The 21768-nt window shown below is 48.4% G+C and overlaps 1 protein-coding gene across 20 annotated transcripts in view; it reads left to right on the forward strand.

The window, feature by feature from the left end:
* Window positions 1-456: 456 nt before the first annotated feature.
* POMGNT2 (protein O-linked mannose N-acetylglucosaminyltransferase 2 (beta 1,4-)) overlaps window positions 457-21768 on the forward strand; it is a 43885-nt gene continuing 22573 nt past the window's right edge. The window contains exons 1-6 of one of the 20 annotated variants that reach the window (XR_014690493.1): window positions 458-559; window positions 853-958; window positions 1589-1688; window positions 4097-4145; window positions 6151-6284; window positions 6431-7220. Coding sequence is in view for 10 of the 20 variants with exons in the window: in XM_084511692.1 (XP_084367818.1) it covers window positions 18242-19978 (1737 nt within the window). In the remaining 10 variants the exon portion in view is untranslated. Of the gene's footprint in view, window positions 560-720; window positions 741-852; window positions 959-1588; window positions 1689-4096; window positions 5676-6150; window positions 7221-12207; window positions 13304-13391; window positions 13522-14848; window positions 15862-17819; window positions 17975-18149; window positions 20446-21768 lie in introns of those variants that run through there. The other 19 variants (XM_084511692.1, XR_014690494.1, XM_084511690.1 and 16 more) reach the window with 19 other exon arrangements.

Raw genomic sequence — 21768 nt, forward strand, 5'->3', positions numbered from 1 at the left:
TGAATGCATAAATATATGTGTGCTCGGCTGAGTCTGGTCTCTGCGTGCTCTCAGCTGGTTGCTCAAGCTGTGGCAAGCTCCGAATTGCAGTGGCGAGTCCTGACCTCACTGAAACTCGCCGTGGGACCTGCTGTCACTTTCCACAGTGGAAAGGAACCCTGGTGTAGTACAGATACCTGTTACTGATCAGGTTTTTGGGGGATTTGAAGCCGGCTATGCTTAATAAAGAGGGCAGCCCTGTGCTTTAGCACAGAGAAGAGCCGAGAAATGCAGAGGAGGGGGGGCACCTGCTGTGGAAAGAAACACCCACAACAGCCCCGCAGCGCCACACAAACCCCAGAAAGCTGCCAAAAGAAGAAAAAAAAAAAAACACAACAAAACACACAAGGAACAGGCAGTGTGGCCTGCTGTGTGAGGCGGCGGCGCACTACAAGCCCCACAACGCCCTTCGGGCCGCGGGCATGCGCCGCCATCTCCAGGGCCACCGCCACCGCCGGAGGGGGCGGTCGGGGCGGCACGGCTCGGCTCGGCTCGGCTCGGTGGCAGCCCCAAAAAACAGGTGAGCAGGGCACGGCACGGCACGAAGCGGGGGATCCGGGCAGGGCTGGGTCAGACGTGGAGCCTCGAGAGGGAGAAACCTCGGGCTGCTGGGTGAGGGGTCCCGGGAAGCCAGGGGAACACACCCCGGGTGCACCTGGTTTGGGTTTGGGAGCTCGTCGGTGCCTCTCAATTTGGCCCCTGTGGGTGCTGTGGGATCCGCCTCCGTCCCCTCATTCATTACCATGACACATTGGTATTGTCGTTCCCATTGCTATAAAGTCTTTTCTTTTTTTTTTTTTTTTTTTTTCCAAGTGCGGTTGGTTTAAGCGCTTCCCTGTGCCCGCAGCCCCCGTGGTGCAATTCCTGTTCCTCAAAGTTTTTAGCAGGATTTAGAGCTGACCTGCGCTAAAAGAGCAAGGTATCCAAGAGGTGTTTTAAAACAGGTCTTCAAGAGGGGTTTTAAAACATGCATTAGAGATCCTCCACAAGCAAAATTATCATTTCGGGGGGGTTGGACCCGATGATGTCTGGAGGTCCCTTCCAACCCCTCCAATTCTGTGATCATTTAATTCATATAAACAGAGCCACAGACGGCTTCTCTCAGCAGAAGACCTGCTCTTTTTTTTTTAAATGTCTTCTCCAACCAAAGCCTATCTGGGCCGCGAAGCAGCAGCTTTTTCTAGGAAGCAGTGGGAGGCAGGAGGAATCGTGAAAAGAAGGTGCTGGAGAGGAGAGCAGCTCAAACCCGGTCACAGGTTCTGGGCTGCACAGACAAAATTTTGCCTTCCCCCACGTGGGACACTCATTTCTTGGGTTGTCATCTGGGATCACAACAGAGTTGTGGTTCAGGGCGGTGAGCAGAATGGGTTGGTGGGTCCATAGGAAAGATTTTGGGGCTAGGAAAGATTTTGGTGGAAATGGGTGATGCTCCCCCAGTTTTGCTAGCCATCTCCTGAAGGAAACCAGGGGGTGTGCTTAAGGGACTTTGCATTTGGCTAACTTTGTTAGGTGAACGTGTGACATGGCACTCTCCTTTTTCTCCTTTTAGACCTTCGCTGGTTGTGGCAGGACGTGCTCCCTCCTGTGTCAGCGCACCACCGGCTCCAACACTGCCCTGCAGCTGCCTCTCCCGTCCTGGCAGAGAACTGGTAGGTGCAAGGTGCTGGAAGAAAGCAGGTTTCTTTCTCTGCCCTCCAGACGTGCCTGGCTGTGCAGCAGGAGGAGGAGGGCAGCTGCTCACACTCGGTCCTGCTACACAGCCCTGGGCTCTGGAGCTAGCTGCGAGCAGGGCACTGAGCTCAGCGTGGCGGAATTTAAGCTGCAGGTTTTCAAAGCCAATTACTGGAGGCAGCCTGTGTCTGACGAGCTTCGGTTTCATTAGCTGCCTCCCAGGGGTACTGAGCTGCACAGCTCACCTTTGCGGAGATCAGATTCTCCTCTGTGATGTTATGAGGTGTTCTTAAAAATAGCTTCATCGGGCCACTTTAAAAGAGCTGGTCTGCTCTGGTAACAATGCCTGCTGGTGCTTTCCCAGATGAGGGACTTGTCACTTTTCCTCCTGTCATACACTCGGCTTCTGCCCCATATAGAAAATGGCTTAAAAGACTATGAAATAACCACCAGTCTTGCGTAAAGATTTATGTGTTTGGTTAGGAGCAGCCAAACGCTCCTTATTTTACTGCCTTGGACAGTGTCAGTTTACAAAGAGACAAGACCAAACTACATGCAGAGCTGAAGGCAGTTCTTCTGATACCTGTGTCTTGGGGAAATCTTGATGATAATTTCTCTTATATAACAAAATGACAACAGGTTAAAAATCTCCTCTTTTTTATTTTTTGTATAATTCCCATTAGAAGTTCATTAGCTTTCAAAGGATCTGAAATACTATTCTGTGTGTGTGTGTGTGTGCATAATCTCTAATATTTTCATAAGATGCTGGGAAGCAACCAGACAAATAATATAAAGACAATTTCAATCATTTCTGAGGGTCTGAAGAGTAGTTGTGTGCTTGTGCACACCAGGAGTATCAGGGAGAAACTGCAATTGCATGACGTATCTAGTAACTCATTTTATAATGGTGTATGGAATAGCAATATTCTAGTTTACTCATTTCTTTGATATTTTGTAAGCAGATGGCATTTGAAAAGCTCTATTAATTCTGGAGGAATTTGATAATGGCTAATTGCTGAGGAATTAGAAGTGAGCAGCAAAGTGAGGCTCCTGACTTCTCCGCTCTCAAAAGAGAGGCAGTCCTCTGCAGCCTCATTTGTAAGCTGCTCTCCTCTTAGAAATCCTTGCTCGAGAGTATTCACCAGTGTCTTCGGCATAAATTGGGAACTTGCTGATCGCTCTTGATTAATTGAACTGTGCTCCGTGAACCAGTCACGTGTTATGGCAGGAAAAAGCACCGGGGAGGTCACGACTTGCTGTAGGTCTAGGTACACTGAATTTTCGTAGGAGAGCCTTGTACTCTTTCCATCTTTTTTAACTGGCTCCTCATTCCTTTCCTTTTTTCTTTTTTTTTTTTTTTGTATCTCTGTTCCTCTACCCCCCTGCCTTTGACTTAGGTCTGGCTGTGTACTTTAAGCACCTGCTTAAGTGTCCATAGCATAGGGCCTCGGTTCTGTGCCATCAGAGGATCACATTTCCAAATTACAACTTTTCTTCTGAACAAGGAAGGGAAAAAAAAGGGTTCCTGGTTACCATGGTGATGAGCGCTACAGAAATGGCTATAAATAAATAAACAGCTGATTGTTGGACTTTGATTTGCAGTATTTTTGTTTTGCTAATGCGATAATTAAAAAATCAAAATAGAAGGTGACATTTTACCAGTTCTATTAAATAGGTATTATCCTTATGCCTTCAGCTTTACAGTATTTCTGTGGAAAACAATTAAAAGAGCAGGTTGGTGGTGTTTGCTGTCCGTGGAAATTTGATGTTTTGAAATATCTTTAGTCTAGGGTTTGTGCAAGAACTTCTGGGTGTCAAAGGGCATCCCATTAAAAAGGTGTTACCTGAATGTTTTCCTCTGTGGAATGATCAGTCTAGTTTCTTGTTGGAAACTGATTTTTGGGTTTGTAGGCTCCATGAATCGGAAGCGTCTGAGCTTCCTGCTAGAGCAACCAGGAGCTGGGTAAGGTGGGAGATGGTGGGGTTGGAAGTGATCCAGGGTGAAGAGCTTGGGTTTAGGGTAGGTAGAGACAGTGAGGATGCTGGAGCAGGACCTGGTGCCCAAAACACTAAGAGTTTTCTCAGGTGGAAGGCACCTTTGTTACTGGTACATTCTGCCTTTTCATGGGGTGACAGCTTTATTTAGATGTCTTCTTCTTAGGGAAGGAGGATGAAATACACGGGTTGGTGTTGGTGACAGGAGAAGCTGGTGAGGACAAGAGGTGGAGCTCTTGTGCATCTCTTCTGCCAGCGTGGATAGGACAAAAGGGGAAATGGTACATACACCAAATTTATTTTTTTTGCTTCAGAAGTTCTGTTGGGGAGGGCGTTGTTTTCTTCTGTGTGTGTTTTTCTCCTTTTTTATTATTATTTTTTTTTTAATCAGTGGATGTGACCCAAGACCATCTGGCGGAATTTGCTGCTGTCACATCTAGGTATTCTGGTGTATTGCCTCTCAAGTGATATCGTATGCTCGTATGATGTGCTGACAACTGCTGACAGCCCTGAGATGGGAAGCTGGAAGCCCGAGAGGAAGAGGAGAGGGGCGGAGTTAACCCTAAAAATGCAGCCTTGGTTGCTTTTGATCGGTGGCGTTTCATTTGTGGTGCCTGTGGTTGGCTTTTTTTAAACGAAGGAAGGGGAATGAATGAACTTGAACCCAAGTGCATTTAAGTGGACCTAGGGTGCTGTAATTACACTTGGGAGATTTGTAGTCCACTCCTAGTTTTGTCATTGATCTTTTTTTGCTGGGTTTCTCAATTTTCATATGACCTTAACTCTCCATCTGTAGGCACCCTCACACTTATTTAAATTGCTGCCTTTCCTTCTGTTACTCTTCAGTACTTCCCCAGTCCCTCTTTTTTTAATGCTTCAGTTTTCATCAGAGCCCTGATATCCTAAATTGGAGTTCAATTCAGTGCTGTCAGAAATACGGTTTGATTTTTGGGTGGTCCTGTGCTGGACTCCAGGAGCTGGACTCGATGATCCTTGTGGGTGCCTTCCAGCTTGGGATATTCTCTGATTTTGTGGTTCTACATCCTAATCATCCTGTAGTAAAACTAACTAGGACTTTTGGCACATTGGTACTAACCTTTGCAGACAGACGGCGTGTGCCAAAGCAATAAGCAACTCTAGGGTGTGAACATAGGGAAGAACAACCCCTGTGTCTTGCTGTGATATCCGACTGTGTACTTTGAGTGCCGGGTAAGGTAAGTGGGCTCGGGCAGAAACCCCGTAGGTGGAATAAAGCCAAACTCTCTGCTTGCAACACGTTCGGCAGCGCTGCGGGGAGCTGAGGCTGGTCGTCAGTCCTTAAACACATTAAATTAACTCTGGGCGAGCTCGCTGGGGAAAGGGTAATGAAGCAAGGTCAGAAATGGGGTGTGTGGGCTCAGGCACATGCAGCAGGCTTCGTGCTGCGGCAGGCAGCGCTCCTGCAGGCGTGTGGCTGGGGAGCAGCCGGGTCGTGGAGCGCGCTGTTAAACGTGCCTCAGCCCACAGACACAGCCCAAATCACTCGTCCAGGCAAAAAGATAAAAGTTATCTGGAAGGAGAGCAGTTCCACCACGGGAAACCCGCAGGAAGAGCTGGATGCAGGCTGGCGTCATGCTAAATGTGTGTGTGGGGCATGTGGTAGGCAGCAACCTCTCCGGGAGCACCTGAGTCCCTCACAGCAGAAATTTGGACAGCTGATAGCAAATCCTGATGGAAATCTTGACACATCTGCTCTGTTGGTTCAGGTAGAGGCAGGTGCTGGATGGAGCCGGGGCGTGATTGACGCTCTGCCGTGCTTCATCTTTATTTCATGCGACGGGGAGGTGGGAGGGTGGAGATTGCTCCAAGTGCCTGGCTAGAGACAGAACGTCATTTATCAGTGTTCGTTTGTCTGGAGGGATACACGGCCCATACATAATTTAGAAAAATGTGTAAAAAAAAAAATAAAGGTCTGTTGTCTTTTAAAATCAGTTAGTGCTCAGGTCTGTTGATTTAATCCTGTTTCTTTGGTACGTAACTGCACTGCCATGCATTTCATTTTTATAGCTTGTGTACGGTATAAACCATGTCTAAAATGAACCAGGAACGTGTGTATAAATAGTGCTGATAAAACCAAGCCCTCTGTGAACTCAGCGTAATGTGTGTTTTCCATATTTAGGCTGAAATACAAGGAACTGCACACGGATTTATCCTTGTCAGTTCTTCTGAGATCTCGTTTAATATAAATGTTCTTTTCATGTGATCTGCAATGGATATTTTTTTTCCTGTTGCTGCGAGTAAAATATCCCTTTCTCCAACATTTTCTTCTTCTCCCTTTGAGACTTTTTCCATTTTCCTCATTCAAGCCTGGTGGTGGTACTCTGCAGATAAATTATCAGAGGGCGAAAAGGGATACCACTGTCCTTCACCTTGCTGTCGAGAAACCTGCTTTGTTGTTTTCTGCAGTGCAGCGGGTGCAAGAGAAACAAGCACGGCGTTGCCTTCCTTTAACACCGGCAGGATGACAAATTAAATGCTCTGGGAAGTTCACAGATGCAGAAGAATGCAAATCCCTGGCCCATGAGGATGTGTGATTGAAGGTGCTGATCCGGCACTTTCAGGGGAGCGAAGCACGCGCTGAAATCTCAGCACGAGCATTGCTTCCCCTGGGGGTACATCCACCTGGCACCACGCGGTGTGGGGTGGGCAAAGCCCTGGCTAAAAAGCCCTCACTCATTTGTTTTAGCAGATTGAAGGAGGAAAAGGCAAGGAGCCTTCATGCAGCCATCCGGAGGAGCAGCCTGGAGCAGCACAGATATTTCTCCTGGGCGTCGCTGACCTGGACTGCATAGCGTGGACTGATGAGGATGAGCCCCTCGTGGTTTGGTGTTTGCTACCCTGCAGTGCACCCGGGCACTTCCCCTTCTCACTTTTCATGCCCTACCCATGCCTGCTAACCACGAGCAGAGCGCCCTGGCAGCGGTAGGCTGGCTCAGCACACTGGGGCTGAAACATTGGAAGAGACTGGAGCTTTCTCTTCTCCACCCTCGTTCATTTTCATAACATGTTTCTTGCTGTTTTGAATTCCACGGCGCGTTCCCTTCCCGAGGAAGGAAGCAGTGTGTTCTCTGCTCTGGATGCTGCCTGCGTGCTCCTGTCGGAGTGAAGCTGCCTGTCCCCTTCCTGCTTGGTTTGAGCTTGATTCTAACCGGGAGGGGAGATGTCATTTGCAGGTTCAAATGGAAATGTTTTTATTGCTGATTTATTTATTTTTGGGGTGCTGAGGTAGATGTCATCCTTCTTGTGTCCTTGAGACTCCAGAAGAGAGATGGGAGCTGACTTCTGATGCGCTGATTTTATAGCATCATTTATTTTCCCTGAATTACCTCTGACTGGTCCTGCAACATTGCAGCTGGCACTGCAATTCTCATATCCATCTCCCGTGTTTTAAGCGATTTTCTTTGCTTTCTGCGGTCCTCGGGTCATGACTGGAAATCCCTTGGTGTTTTACTGATAAATATAGATCAAAAAGATAATCTCCCACTCTTGTATTTTTTCTCTGTAGCAGTCCTTGAAGGTTGCATGTTTTTCAGGTGTACATCCTTTGTCAAGTGGGTCTTCTTTTGCTTTCTTACCCATTTCTTTTCTTTCTTCCCTTTATTCTAGTCTCGTGTCTTCTATATTCTCTTTTTATTTGCTTGTTGTATTTATGTTTGTGAGAGAAACACACCTCAGTTTAAGTACAATTGACTGGGCTTAACTTTGAGGTTTTCCTTAGAAATGCTGTGTAAATGGGGAGCTCAGTAATTTGTCCCTTCAGCTCTTAAAGCTTTCCACTAACAGCTGAAGCATTTCTCCAACTTTTCCCATCTCACCTGCAGCTTTCACTGCCATTTGACTGTCTCCCACAGCAAAGCTTGCTTTGTCATACCCACAGCAATCCATGCTGCACAATTTTTACACCTGAACCTGTTGACATTTCCCTTTTTCCACCATCAAATATTTTGACTTCACCCTTCAAAACACCCGTGCAAGCGTCCTCCTCTCCCCCTGGCATTTTACTCTGCCATACAGAATTGAAACAGAGCTTTGGAGAGCCCTTGGCAGCTGGACTCCTCGAGGCAGCTGGATCCAGGAACTCCTTTTTCAGCTGCTGGCTGTTCGGAAGACCACTTCAGACAATTTTCTTCATCATTCCAGTGGATGGGAGGAGTGAAGGGAGAGGAGACGAGGAGGGCTGTAAAATAAAAAAAGGTGCCCAGAAGTTAATTTGCTTTGTAATTTCCTCTTTTAGGAAGAGGGAGAGAAGCACCTGGGTAAATAGGTTGTCAGGCCTCCGAGCACAGATGAAATACTGTCCCTTCGAACAGAGACACTGGTGTCTCGCTGAGGCAGGCACTTACTCAGCACTAAAAGTATACGACCAGATTCATTTTGAGGAGACGTGAGGTGGTTTCTTGTGCGTATATTTTTACTGCCCATAGCTAAGTTAGGGCCCTTGGTACTTAACCACTTTTTAATGATTTGTTCATACCCGTGTTCCTTGCTTCTGGCTCTTAGTTCTTTAATATTTCGGTTATTGCTCATGTTCATGCAGAGACCTGAGAGTTAATAGAAAATGAAGGCTCGAGTTGCTCTCCCCTTCCTCCTGTAAGGTTATCTGGGACAGCTTCACACATGCTTATATGCAGCTTCACTGCTTCTTGGCTTCTGACTGGGTTACAGTTGTGCCACGGGTATAAAACATAAGCTGGAAAGCTAACAGCTTATCAGAATAAATTTCTTTAAATTTATAAAGCTGAGTATTAATCATTTTTTAATGCAGACACAAACTTCAGAGCAATATATACTCTGTATATGAATTGTAAACTTTTCTATGAACTTTCTACTATTCATACTTGCATATTATACCCATATACATATGGACGTGTGTATACATTTATACATATTTAGCACAGAGGTCACAAAGTCACATCATTATTCAAAAAGCGCTGTTAGTCCTTGCTTAATTTATGTGCATATCTTTGTCCCGTTGCAGCCCAGGGCTCTTCAATGCATGCTTGTCTTTAAGCATCGAATGCATTCAAATCAGTTGGAGAAGAAGGGTTTTATTTTAGTGTGTTTTGTCTCCTTGACGGTAAAGAAACTGGTTATTTTGTGTAGAATTGAGTCAGTCACTGAAATGGCTGTTTTTTAGTCAATGCTTAGCCTCTGACTTGGGTGCTTTATATATATATTTACCCTCCCCGTGCTGGGGGTGCTGCTGCAGGGCTTTTGGAAGGGCTTGACAGCTTCTGCAGGGAACGGCCGCGTCAGCAGCGATGCTCGCAGAAGTCTAGAGGTGGGGAAGCACGTCCTGATGTAGGATGCTGCTTGCAGTGCCCTTGATGTCTTGAAACACAGTGCAGAGGAGCTGAAAGACTGCTCTGCTTGGCTTCACGAATGTATTCACGGGGGTCCAGAGCTGTACATCAGCAACAGGTGCTTCTAAATGCAGCTGTTTTAAACAGCAGTTGGTTTATTAAGCTTATGCTGCCCTTCTCTGAGTCAGTCAGGTTGCCCCTTCAATTATTATTTTAAGGGATACTCATTCCCAAATGCACGTCTTTGGCTCAGCAGATGCAGCAGACCTTGCCAGTGGAAGGGAAGGAAGCAGAAATGAGCTACTGCAGCAGGGCAGGGTAAGGATTGTCCCATCGATGAAGGTTCCCCTCCCAACAGATGCTTTCTGCTTTATATCAGAAAGTGTTCACACTCTTGTTTGTATTAAATATCATCCCAGCTATTTATGTGGCTGCTGTAACCTTCACAGAGGTGGGGTGGGAAGGAGGGCTGCAGGGGAATGACAAATTGATATGCTGGTGGGATTTACGGGGCGAAAATTAACCACCTTTCAAGTAAACGGATCAGGAAGCCTTAAACAAACAAGCCGAAAAATCAGGCTTGAACTTCTTCCTCTTGCTCCTGCGCCCTTGATAAATCAGCCGAGATTCAACAGTCCTTCCATGAATTTTCTGGCTGCCGAGGGCACGAAGAAGTTCCTGCCAGCTACTGAACTGTGAATTGCTGCGTGTGGCACCTGGCGGACCCAAAATGGTTTGCTGCAAGCTGCTCGATGTATTCATCACACTTCCCCGGTTGCGTGCGGCGGCTCGCATCGAAGCTGAGAAAGATGATTCACGTTGCTTTCCTCTCTCCCTCTTGTCAGTAGCAGCAGTAGCCAGCCCTCAGAGCAGCGTTTGAAGCAGTAAGTGCCTGGCCCACAGCCATGAGTAGCTGCTGCTCGGCTGGGCCCTCTGATGGTACTGTAAGCAGATGAGAGACGAGGTAAGGATTGGCCTTTTCCACAGGGACAATCAGAGCTGGGTATTTAAGTACTCATCAAAAAACAATTTGGGGGAAGCCTTTAGAGTGGCCAGAAGCTATTTTTCAGGCCTGTGGCCCGTGCTGTCAGATAACTCCCTCTTTCTGCTCCAAGGTGCTTGAGGTGATGGATGAGATCTCGCGCGCTGTTCGGAGTCGTCTTGTGAATATCGGCGCCTCCAGGATGTGCTGCCAGCCCAGGACGGGCATGTTTTATGCTCCCAGAGCACCAGCCGAAATGGCTATGCTAAAGGGGGGGGGATATCCAGTGGTGCTGTGCTCCTGCCAGCTGTTCATGTGACGCTGCAATCATACGGGGTTGGGGTACGTGCTGGCAGCTTCCCGTTAGAACAGCAGGCTGTGCTGTGCAGGTGGGCCTGAAGGGGGTGTTGGACATAAAATGATCTCCTTGCCATTTGGGGACTCAAAATGGCAGTAAATCTTTCCATTTCCCCTGATTTGATTTAGATTCTTCGTTGCCTTGGCTCTGAGCTAGGTTCCTGCTGTGCGAGGCACCCCCAGGCGCTGGTCAGGGCCTGGCTGACTGAAGCACACGCTCTGGCGGGGATCCAAGCTCCGACCTCCTTCTGGAGCTCTTTCTGTGAAGCACCATACCTTTGTTTTGTGGCTTTTGGTTCCCCAGGGTTGTTAGAAACACACAAAGCCTCTGAACTTAGCAGGCAGAAGAAGCTCAGGGCAAAGGCAGCTGCAGGGAAGGGTCCTGCTGCCGTCCTGCTGGTGAGCAGAGATGTGCTCGTCGGCACTGGGACAAGGGCAGCCCGCCTACAAACGAGTGCATAACCCAGCCAAGGCACTGAAATGCCCGGAGATCTTAACCCCTGTCCTTCAGATCCTTCCACGTGGCTGTTAGATGTGTTCCTCCTACATATCCATCAAAGTGCCTGAGAATTCAGGCCTTGGCCTAAAAGGCGAGTTTTAGTTCTCTGTTACTCCTCTCCTGTTGTATACCTCAACCTCCCACCTAAGATGTTCACGTTCAGAGATATTTTTCCTTTCAAGAGCTGTTTGGTTTTGATCTCTTTGCCAATTTCACTCTTTACTTCTTTAAACTGGGAAGCCTGTTTCTTAGGTGATGTTGTGGTGATAAAGGCCTAATATTGAAGTCTAGTCTGAGAGAGGGCAGATGGTCTCACCACTGCCTGAGCAAAAACATTGAACAGGCAGTGGGAACACCATGGTGAGGCCCTTCACTTTCCCAAAACCATAGCAGCACTGTCTAATTTCAAGCAGTCACGAGCTGGTGTACCTTTCCCTGACAGGTTCATGCATTATATATGTAAAATATTCACGTGCCTATGAAGGAGAAGAATAAATATCTGTGATTTTTTCAGGCTGATGTAGAGATGTATAACCTAAGTGTGTACGTATGAAATGTTTGATCATCCTTGCATCAGTGTTAGGTTTGTGAAGGTGTAAAATTTGCATCTGACATCTCCTGTAAGCCTGGGAATGTGTCCTGTTTGAAGCAGTTGAGCAGAATGGGCTTTGGACACTGAGTTACTCTTCAGAAAACACCTTTCCCCTTGTCAAAATGTATTGTAGTGGGTTTTTAAGTGACTGGCTGAAGCCCTGGTCCTTTTGACATCAGTTTTAGCTCTGCCTTCTGCAGAATCAAAATGTTGTCCTCCGAGCGTGGCGTCCTGATCTTCTCAGTATACAAAAATGCAACGCTTCTTGCCTTGCCTGTTTATTCGTACAAAGGCTTTTGTTGCCAGCTCAGGCATTATTTTTTGTTGTGCTTTCAAACTGAGCTGTACTTTTGGTTGAAAAGCACTGCAGGAAGAACAATTCCTTCCAGAGCATGCTTCTAGGCCCATAAATAATAAATGTCGTAAGTCAGAGTGACGCAGGCACCCCTGCACCACATCACGTGCAAGGCAAAGGTTCAGTAGGTACCAATTTACCTGTTGTTTGTCAGTCCTACACCCAGAGGGGTCTATTCAGACTTCTGGGCTGGCTTGATGAGTTTGGGTCATTCTGTATGGCTTCGTAGGAGTTCCAAAATGTTAACTCATTTTCTTGTGTGGTGCTGTTTTTTTTTGGAGGTTGCAACTTTTGAGGTGCATTAAATATTTAGCCAGCTCTTCGGTGAGGTTTGAATAGGTTGCCTTGGCGCAGAGCTGACTTGCAGCAGGCTGGGGGTGCTGATTATTTGGAAAGAGCTCGGGACTGCCACACTTAGAGTGTTGTAGTAATTAACAATCAGTTATTATAGCTCGTGCTGGAGTTCAGAGCCCTCCTTGAGGTGGCACAGGCCTGGAAAATTGGAGTTGATGGCACCTTGTCCTCGTAATCCTAGCGGTTTATAATGTTTCCAAGTTGGCCAGAACCGTTCTGCTCGTTCTGTGCGGAGAAGGCAGGGGTGTAAAAATGGCACTCCCGAGCAGGAGATGAGAAAACGTCTGTTTTATTTCCGTGGTGCCCTACTTTAGTAGATGCCGCCGTTCTGTTTATTCGCCGTGCTGGCAGGCTCGTTTCTGAAGGTCTGGCTTTGTGAAGAATCTTCTGTCGATTTTTGCAGAACGCCATTTGGGTTGGTTCTTTGTTTCTTGCAGCTTATTTTTCTCCTGTATCTGGCTTTTAACTGGCACTCGGAAACCCCAGGTCCCCACGGGTTCAAGCTGTGCTGCTGAGGCTGGTGTCAGGCACTTCAGTGACCTTCAGCGTGGATGCAGGCAGACGCTCTCTTAAAAACCCAGCTCATTTCAGTGCCTTTGCGTTCAGGAATTACCGTGTCCACCGTAAAGGATAACTTCATTGCAAAATGACGCTTCCCTCGAGCTCTGAAGGAGGGCACTGACGACGCTGCTCAATACTGAGCCATTTGCTGACCATCACAGCTAGGAAATTGCTTCCCCGGTGCCAAGGGAATTGCTAGAAAGCATGCGGGATGGCTTTCGCATCCTCAAGCAAGGGGCATTTTTCTCCTATTGTTTTGTCCTCCAGCATTAATAATACCCCAAAAGGGGCATTAATAATACCTAAAAGCAGTGTTTCTAAAATTAATGTCCCCACACCCATGTGCTGTCCGTCCACCTCCCGGGACGTGCTTGGCTCTGCTCTGCGGGGCTGTCGGTTCCAGCGCGGCCGCCCTTTGGGGACTTGCAGGAGCACTGCAGCAAATCATCCTGCATGCAAGGCTGACCTCCGGGAGGCTAACAAATTGGGGTGAGCCAGCTGGAGCGAGAGGACACCGCCGGCACACACGGAGCATGCTCAGACCTGGGGGAGAAAGGTAGCCGGGGATGCAGATGGTGCCCGGGTTGCCGTGCCGGGAGCTGGTGGATGCATTTTTTTTTTTTTCCTTTCTTTCTTTCTGGTAGCAGGGAAAGAAGAGGAGTGGGGAGTGCTCGTTCCCGTGCAAAACGTAGCTTTAAGGTGTCTTCTTTTGTCCTTCCTCCTGTGAAAGAGGGGCAGCAGCGGATAGCCTTTCCTTTTATTTAGCAACACCAGGTATGCGTGCATGTGCTGAAACACTGACCTGCCAGCGGTACTGCTTCCAGGGCTAAAAACACCCTGAAATGATGTCTTTCTGCGCCGGGTGCTGCTGTAACTGTGCTCTGCTTGCTGCGTGGTTCTGAATTCAGCTCTCTCAGCTCTCCTGGCTGCAGTGTACTTTTGGGGGGGGGTCCAGCATGTGCTTGCACTCTGCCTCCTCGCACGCTTCACTCCAAACCTTTACTCGGTGGCCGTGGCTGCGTGGGAAGGAGGTCAGTAGTTCCTTTTGTAATCCAGGTCTTTGTGGCCCCTCTTTGTCTGGCCGGTGGCTCGCTCTGTCGCTTTAAACAAAAGTCTCATGGGGAAAAACAGCTCCGAGCTGGGCGAAATTCTGTGGGTTTTCAGAAATAGGTTTCTTGCTGGGCAGTGGCTGCTTTGGGATGGATTTATTTTAATTTCTCTTCACTCTCCCCTAAAGATACGATACTGTAGAGCCTGTGGTAACCAAGATTTGCACTGCTCTTCCTGGCTCAGCTGTGCTCCCGGTCTTTTTGGCCCCTGCTCACAATTTGTAGCACCCAGGGGTGGCCTCAGGACCGTGCTGGAGGGACACGGGGAGAGCTCAGGCTGTGCGTGCTGCTAAGCACCGGTCCCAGTATCCAAATAACACCAGTACTCTGCCCCTCAGAGGAGGAGGAAAGAAGGGATACAGAGGAATAACAAGTTGCATCTAAAGCCCAAAGGCATGGCTGGAGTGGCTAAGGCTCATCAGGTTCGGTACTTCCAGGATTTTGCCTCGTGTTCTTTTAAATTCACTTCTGCAGCATTTGTAAATTTTACCCTCAGCCGCCCCCACTCAGTCTTTGCTGTCGGTGGACCACTGGATTCAGGTAAAACTACTGCTCTCCAACACATTTTTCTTATTGACAAAGACATCTGGCTTGCAGACTGAAAGCTAGAGACCAAACAGAAGGATATCTTTATTTTTTTTACTCATATGCCAGTGCTGTTACCAACATAACCCAGGAGGTTTCAGTAGGATACTCGGATGTGCAGAGATCAGCTGAAATGAGCTCTGTCTGCTAAGCTTCCCCCTCTGGCTGGCCGTGGGTTTTTTGAGTACCTTCAGGTGTCATCTTTAGCTGTGGATGAAAGCAAAGACTTGGGGGCTGAGGGAAATACTTTATTATTATTATTATTATTATTATTATTATTATTATTATTAGCTCATTTTTGTCCTCCCACCTCAACCTTGTTTATCTTCATCAGAAATGCATCTTACTTGGGGGAATTTTCTCTTGATTGGGGTTCATTTTGCTTCTGGAAGGGATTTAGTACTCTCCTGGCTGGAGAAGAGAGTGTAGAAAAGTGGTTCTTAAAAGCCCAAGAAGTATTCTTCATCGTTTCCTACTTTTAGCTTAGTTCTGTGGTTTACTTCCAAGTATTGGCTGCGTGCTGTTGGAATTACCATTTTATTACCTGTCCTCTTGTAGGTCAAGACAGCGGGGTCAACAAATGTTAAATTCATGGCTTCTAATCAACCTGAAAGTCAGGCTGAGTCTCTTCCTATTCCAGCTCTTACTGAATGTGAAATTAAATGGTAAAAAAGGTAAATCCTTCCATCCATAAACACCACGGGTAGGTGTGCAGTAGCCACCAGTATTCTCCTGCTCATACTGAAGGTACGTTTGCAGTAGGGACCATGGCACAGAGCCCCCGTCTCCTTGTGTGGAAGGCTTACAGTTTTCCTTCCTGTTCCTGCCTTACACTGCTGTACCAGAAGAACTGAAGTTCAACCTAATTTTGGTTACAGCTGTCCGTAGACAGCTAAAGTTTTTGGTGAAGCAGTTGTTTTCAGTTGCTGTTATGTTTTGGTTTTATTTATTCTGGTTCTAGTTCATCTTAAATTCCACTCGAGGATATGGAGTCAAAGTATTCTTATTTTTCATACCCTCTTTTTGTCTCAGGCTTCATTAATGCTATTTGTAGCTTTAACTGCTGCATTTGTTCCCTTCAAGAATCGGCTCTTTTCCTGTTCTTTAAAAAAAAAAAAGTCAGCCTTTCTACACTTGGTTGCTTTTTACAAAGGAAATGTTCCAGGATATCAATCATTCGGCGTACCAGCCTTTCTGCAACGCGATGTGTGCTGTGAAAGATGTATGTATCTCATTAAACAAATACAGTGAATGAGATGATAACAGCCTTTCGGGCTGCGGGGATCGACTTGCTGGTGGTTCTGCAGGAAAGCTGTGACAGAGATGAGAAGAAAAGCCAGTTCTTGGATCCCAACTCCCCCTCCTCACGATCAGGAGAGCTGCCTTCTAGCAACTTCTGCTTTCAGCATGAATGAAGGAGGTATTTAAGACTGCAAGCATTACATACACCACGTCCCCGGCTACAGCAGGGACGGGAGAAGGAGCGGGAGACGTTTTGCAGGGGGAGTGTGAAATGTCACGTTGGCACTCCTTGCTTTTTCCCCACCGGAAAGCCAGCCGAGCAGGAGAAGGAGCTGGGAGTCAACAAATGTTAAACTAACGTAGCTTTGCTCCTAATTCCTTACCTAACTAATAAGTGTGCCTGGGATAAGTCCAGAGGGCAGCTTCCTGTGAAGCAGCTCGCTTTAGGTGGAGGGCTGAATGCTTTCACCTCTTGCAGAGCTACCTGCTGCCTCCTGGGCACGTTTCCCATCCCAGGACTGCTGCTGCTGGCAGCGCTTACTGCCTGATTTCACCCTGGGGACACTGAGGAGCCAGGGGACCTGGAGATGGATTATTTTTCCTCTGCCCCTTTGCTGCAGCTTCTCCTGAGAGCAGGCGGGTGGGACAGCGTGCTCCTGCTTGTTCTGCCACTCCCCAAGGTTTTAGTTCCCCGAGGTGTTCGCTGCAGGCATCAAGTAAAAAGAGCAGATGATAAAAATGTGGGGAAACAAGCAAAGATCCAAGACCATTCCCTGAGTGCCTGTGAAATGCTCTCTTCATTTCTGCCCCTGACAGCCCGTTCCTGTCTGTTTTCCCCCCGTTCCCTTGCATCACAAGCAGCTCTCAGCGAAGCAGCGTGAGCCAAGATCCGCGGATCAGCAACGAGAAGCAGGAGCGGAGATGAATTCCTCCAGCGCTGCTGGCTTTCAATATTTATTCCCGGCACTTGGTCAGCCAAAGCTCATTCACTTCCTTGCACTTAGCTGAAGTGATGGCGAGAGCTGCAGCCCGGGAGGAGGTGGAGGAGGGCCTTGCAGGGGATTTTTTATTTTTTATTAAGCTGAGCTGTGCATTTGTAGCCATTTCTTGCAACTTGCACCCGGGACAAGATGAGGTTTAAATCGCCGCAGAGGAAATTAAGGCTGAATGTTGGGAAGGGGTCTGTGCTAACCCTTTGTGCCTTTATTGCTACAGCTTGGCAGGAGAGATTGATAAGCATTAAAAATGGGATAGATGAGTGTCTTTTGGGGATGGTTTAGGGGGAGCTGACCTTGCCCTGATAATCAGATGACTACCTGACTGCTCTGTGTCCCTTCCCCTTCCTTGTCCATGGCTGAAGTAGCACCTCTTAAATTCGCTGCTTGCTTTTAGGGCGTTGCTAAACAAAGCAGTTTTTCAGACCACTTGCCAGAGGAGGTGGACTTCATTTCTATTTCATTGGAGTCGTTACAGCTGCTCCGAAATTGAAATGAATTTGTTGCTCAGCTCCCCAGGGACCACCGCTCGAGCCTGCATGGCTCGCAGCGAGCGCTCGCTTCTCCGGCGTTATTCAGTCTCCCGGGTGTTTCCAGCTCTCCCTTCAGATGGATCCCACAGGCTGGAGGGATCCCTTTTAACCCCACTGAACTGCGCAGTAGAAAAGTGTTTGCATTTGTCCTAAATCCACCTTCCTCTCCTCCTTCTCTTCTCCCTGGCATGTAAGAGCAAGCATCTCTGGGTTAAAATCCTAAAGGACCACTGCTCGGGATGTCAGAGCGCGTTGCTTTTTTCCCCTCCCTCCCGACTTGCATCAAAGGGAGTTTAAATTGCTACTCGGAGTTTAAAAACTGCAATTAGGAACAGACTAATCGGGGCGTCCCGATGAGAAATCTCTTCCTGCGGCTCCCCAGGAGTCGTGACTGCAGTTTTATCTCCAGCCTGGCCAGCAGCGAGCCTTGATGCATAATGAAAATTGGAGCCCATGAATACTGTAGGCGGATCGATACCTCAGCTGAAGTTCGCAGCAGAAAATACAATCGATGCTCTTACACAAGCCAGGAGTGTTTCTGGACAGGAGAACAGCTGCAAGTCCCCCCTCGCCCCTAGTAAAATAACACCAAGCATTATGTTCACCAGCTCACCTGTCAAATCGTGGATCAAAATCTGCCCTTGGCGATGCTCCTCGTGCTGCTGTTACCTGCTGCTAGCTACAGCTGAGGCGAGAGGCAGAGCTGGATAAAGCTGGCTGGGCACAAGGACCAGGAAAAGGAGCTGGCTCACCCAAGTCCTCTGTGAGTGGCCCAGAGGTTGTCTTTCCTCTGGCTCCTGGACTGCTCTGCAAAAAAAAAAAGGGGAAAAAACGCAGAAAAAAGCCTAAACCCTCTCGCGTAGTCCATAAAATATGAATTACAGTAAGCCTGTAAACCTGATGCTTAAATGGTTCCTGTCTTCTTTTATCTCCCACAGGCCTTTGCCTTCACCATGCCAAGGGGTGCTGATGATGTGCTCCCTCCCCGTCGCCTTCCCCGCCTGTCGTCCTGCTAGGAGCCAGCTCCAGAATGAACATAGCGGCGGTGTTTAACGCCCTGCTCGTGTCTGTCCTCGCTGCCCTGCTGTGGAAGTACATCAAGCTGCGAGAGCATGCCTTCCTGGTCGAGGAGGAGCTGGTCCTCACGCGCCAGTCCCAGGAGCTCTCTCAGGTGCAGATCGACTACCAGGCGGCTCTCCAGGCGCTGCTGGAGGACGGGACCAGGATGGTGTGCACGGGCAGGATGCACACCGACCGCCTCTGCCGCTTCCAGTCCCTCTGCTACTCCACCGAGGCCGAGGAGTTCATCTACTTCCACAGCAACGCCTCGGTCATGCTGCCCAACCTGGGCTCCCGGCGCTTCCAGCCCGCTCTGCTCGACCTCTCCTCGGTGGAAGACCACAACACGCAGTACTTCAACTTCGTGGAGCTGCCTGCCGCCGCTCTGAAGTTTATGCCGAAGCCGGTCTTCGTGCCCGACGTGGCGCTGATCGCCAACAGGTTCAACCCAGACAACCTGATGCACGTCTTCCACGACGACCTCCTCCCCATCTATTACACCATGCAGCAGTTCAGTGACCTGGGTGCGGAGGCGCGGCTCTTCTTCATGGAAGGGTGGAGCGAAGGCGCTCACTTTGACCTCTACAAGTTACTGAGTAACAAGCAGCCGCTCCTCAGGGAGCAGCTGAAAACCTTGGGCAGGCTCCTCTGCTTTACCAAATCCTACGTGGGGCTGTCCAAAATCACCACCTGGTACCAGTACGGCTTTGTCCAGCCGCAGGGGCCGAAGGCCAACATCTTGGTTTCCGGCAACGAGATCAGGCAGTTCACCAAATTCCTGATGCAGAAGCTGAACGTCAGCCTGGAGGAGAGCTCCGGTGAGGAGTACATCGTGGTGTTCAGCCGAACGATCAACAGGCTGATCCTCAACGAGGCGGAACTAATCCTGGCGCTGGCCCAGGAGTTTCAGATGAAAACCATCACCGTCTCTCTGGAGGAGCATTCCTTCTCTGACATCGTCCGGCTGATCAGCAACGCCTCCATGCTGGTCAGCATGCACGGGGCCCAGCTAGTCACCTCGCTCTTCCTGCCCAGAGGGGCCGCGGTGGTGGAGCTCTTCCCTTACGCCATCAACCCCGAGCACTACACCCCGTACAAAACCCTGGCGACCCTTCCCGGCATGGACCTGCAGTACGTCGCCTGGCAGAACACCGCCAGGGAAGACACCGTCACCTACCCCGACAGGCCTTGGGACCAGGGGGGGATTGCTCACCTGGACAAAGCTGAGCAGGAGCGCATCATGAGGAGCACCGAGGTGCCGCGGCACCTCTGCTGCCGCAACCCCGAGTGGCTGTTCCGTGCCTACCAGGACACCAAGGTGGACATCCCTGCCCTCCTCCAGGTCATCAGGCAGGCTGTGAAGTCTAAGCCTGGGCCCAAGAAGCAGAAGTGGGCTGGGGGCCTCTACCCCGGCAAGGTGAGGGATGCCAAGTGTCAAGCCTCCGTCCAGGGCACGAGTGAAGCCAAGCTTTCTGTGTCCTGGCAGATCCCCTGGAACCTCAAGTATCTGAAGGTCAGAGAAGTGAAATACGAAGTGTGGATACAAGAGCAAGGGGAAAACACTTACATGCCTTATATATTGTCCCATCAGAATCACACCTTCTCAGAAAACATTAAGCCCTTCACCATATACCTGGTGTGGATACGCTGCATCTTCAACAAAAATCTCCTGGGACCTTTTGCAGATGTGCTCTTGTGTAGTACATAACCTGGAGCTCTACCTGGACAGCTCTGTCCTGCTCTCCGCTCCACCCGTGGTCTAAAAACCTACTTTGTAGAGGGCTCGAGAGGACTAGGCTGTACCAGTGCCTGAGCGTCCATCTGATTGCACTCTGTGTGTGTGCGTGTGTGTTCTTTCCATGGTATTTATTTCCCGTGAGTGTTCAAAGAAAACTGTTCTTCGGAGGACTTCCAGGGGTCAGATTACGCGATGAACATGTGTAATTGAAAACAGAATGGAAGCGAATCGTGTGTACCTCGGTCGTGATTTGAATTTGTTTCTATTGTGTCGTGAGTATCTAAGCACAGCGTTAATCCGCAGTTAATTCTGTGGCTAGGTGGGCAATTCTCATCAGCTTTTTCACTGTAAGTTATTTTTTTTTTTCCAATAACTCTGTCTGTAAGTTTGAGTTAAAGGTTTGGTACGAGAGCTTTCATTAAACTGCTGTAAACCTCCCCGGTCCTTTTTTGCATTTTATTGTCTATCAGGATGATGTTGTGATAGATTTATCTGTTGCTGTGATAAAATGTGTACGTGGGTAGCTTTTTATTTTTCACATTTTGGCTGAGTAGCATATGAACGGCAGATTTCCTTGAAGAGATGGAGATGGCAGCATCAGCACCGTGCTTAAAATCTGATTTTACTGCACCCCGATAGTAAAATGAAAAGCTGGAGCAGTAGGTGGGAGGTTGAAGTGGGTAAAATAATTGATTGTGATTTAATATCTGTTTTCATTGTGTGAGCTATGTATGTTTCTTTGGGAAATGAAAGGGCTGGTCTGGAAGAGGCAGTGGGTGAGAGAGGTTGTCCGGATAAAAATCCTCTCAAAAGAAATCCTTCTTTGGTTTTGATCAGTGTAATCTGTTGGTAATAGCTGCTCATAGGTGCGTGTTTTGCTAAGTATGAGATCCCAAAGTCCCAAAGGGAAGCTTTTTGGGCACAGATTTTGCTGGATATGGTGCTGGGAGAAGAGGAAGAGTCAGGTAGGGGCTGTTAGGTGGGTGCAGTTGAGCTGGGCTGGGTGACAAATGAAAGCTCTGGGTCAGAGGTGTAGGACTAGGGGGAAAGAGGAAAAAAAAGGGCAGAAGCGTGGAGGTATTTTGTTGATTGATGTTGGCATGCTCCATGGTTTATAACCAACGTTAAAGCAACAGGAAAAGCGCTTTCTCCTACTGTCCTGCCAGGGTCTGGATGGATGTTCACATGGTGGGATAAATGGCTTGCTTTCTGAGTGCTGGACTGGTAGGTGAGCATCTCAGGGCAGGACTATAGCATGAGTTTTAGTGAGGGGGAGAGAAAAACACTGCTACAGAAATCAGACGAGAAGCAGGAGGGCTGAAAAATGAGTAAAACACCGCGGTACAACATTGGACCTTCAGGCTAGTGTTACTTCCGTGAATTCGTTTTCATTATGTCTTGTTTTCTTTTCAAACGTTGTGTATGATGTAAAGGGAAAAAAAAAATCCTGAAGCCTGTCAAAGTCTGTTTGCTTTGCCATCGTAGCCTTGCCCATTAATATTTTTTGCTTTGGTATCTTGAAGGGGTGTATGAATACTCCAGCTGTTGTTTTCTTGAGACAAAAGGGGCTTCTTGCTGAAGGGAAGCAAGTGCCTGAGCTGGGTCCTGAAGTACCAATTTGCTTGCACATCACATACCGCAGCCATCAGAACTGAGATGAGAAAAACTTCATAAACAGGAGACAGAGAGTGGGCTTGTAGGAAAGCTTCCACGACCTGTGGCTCCCACTGGATGATTTTTTTCCCCTCACATCAGGATTT

Source organism: Aythya ferina (genome assembly GCF_964211825.1).
Source record: "Aythya ferina genome assembly, chromosome: 2".
Classification (NCBI taxonomy): Eukaryota; Metazoa; Chordata; class Aves; order Anseriformes; family Anatidae; genus Aythya; species Aythya ferina.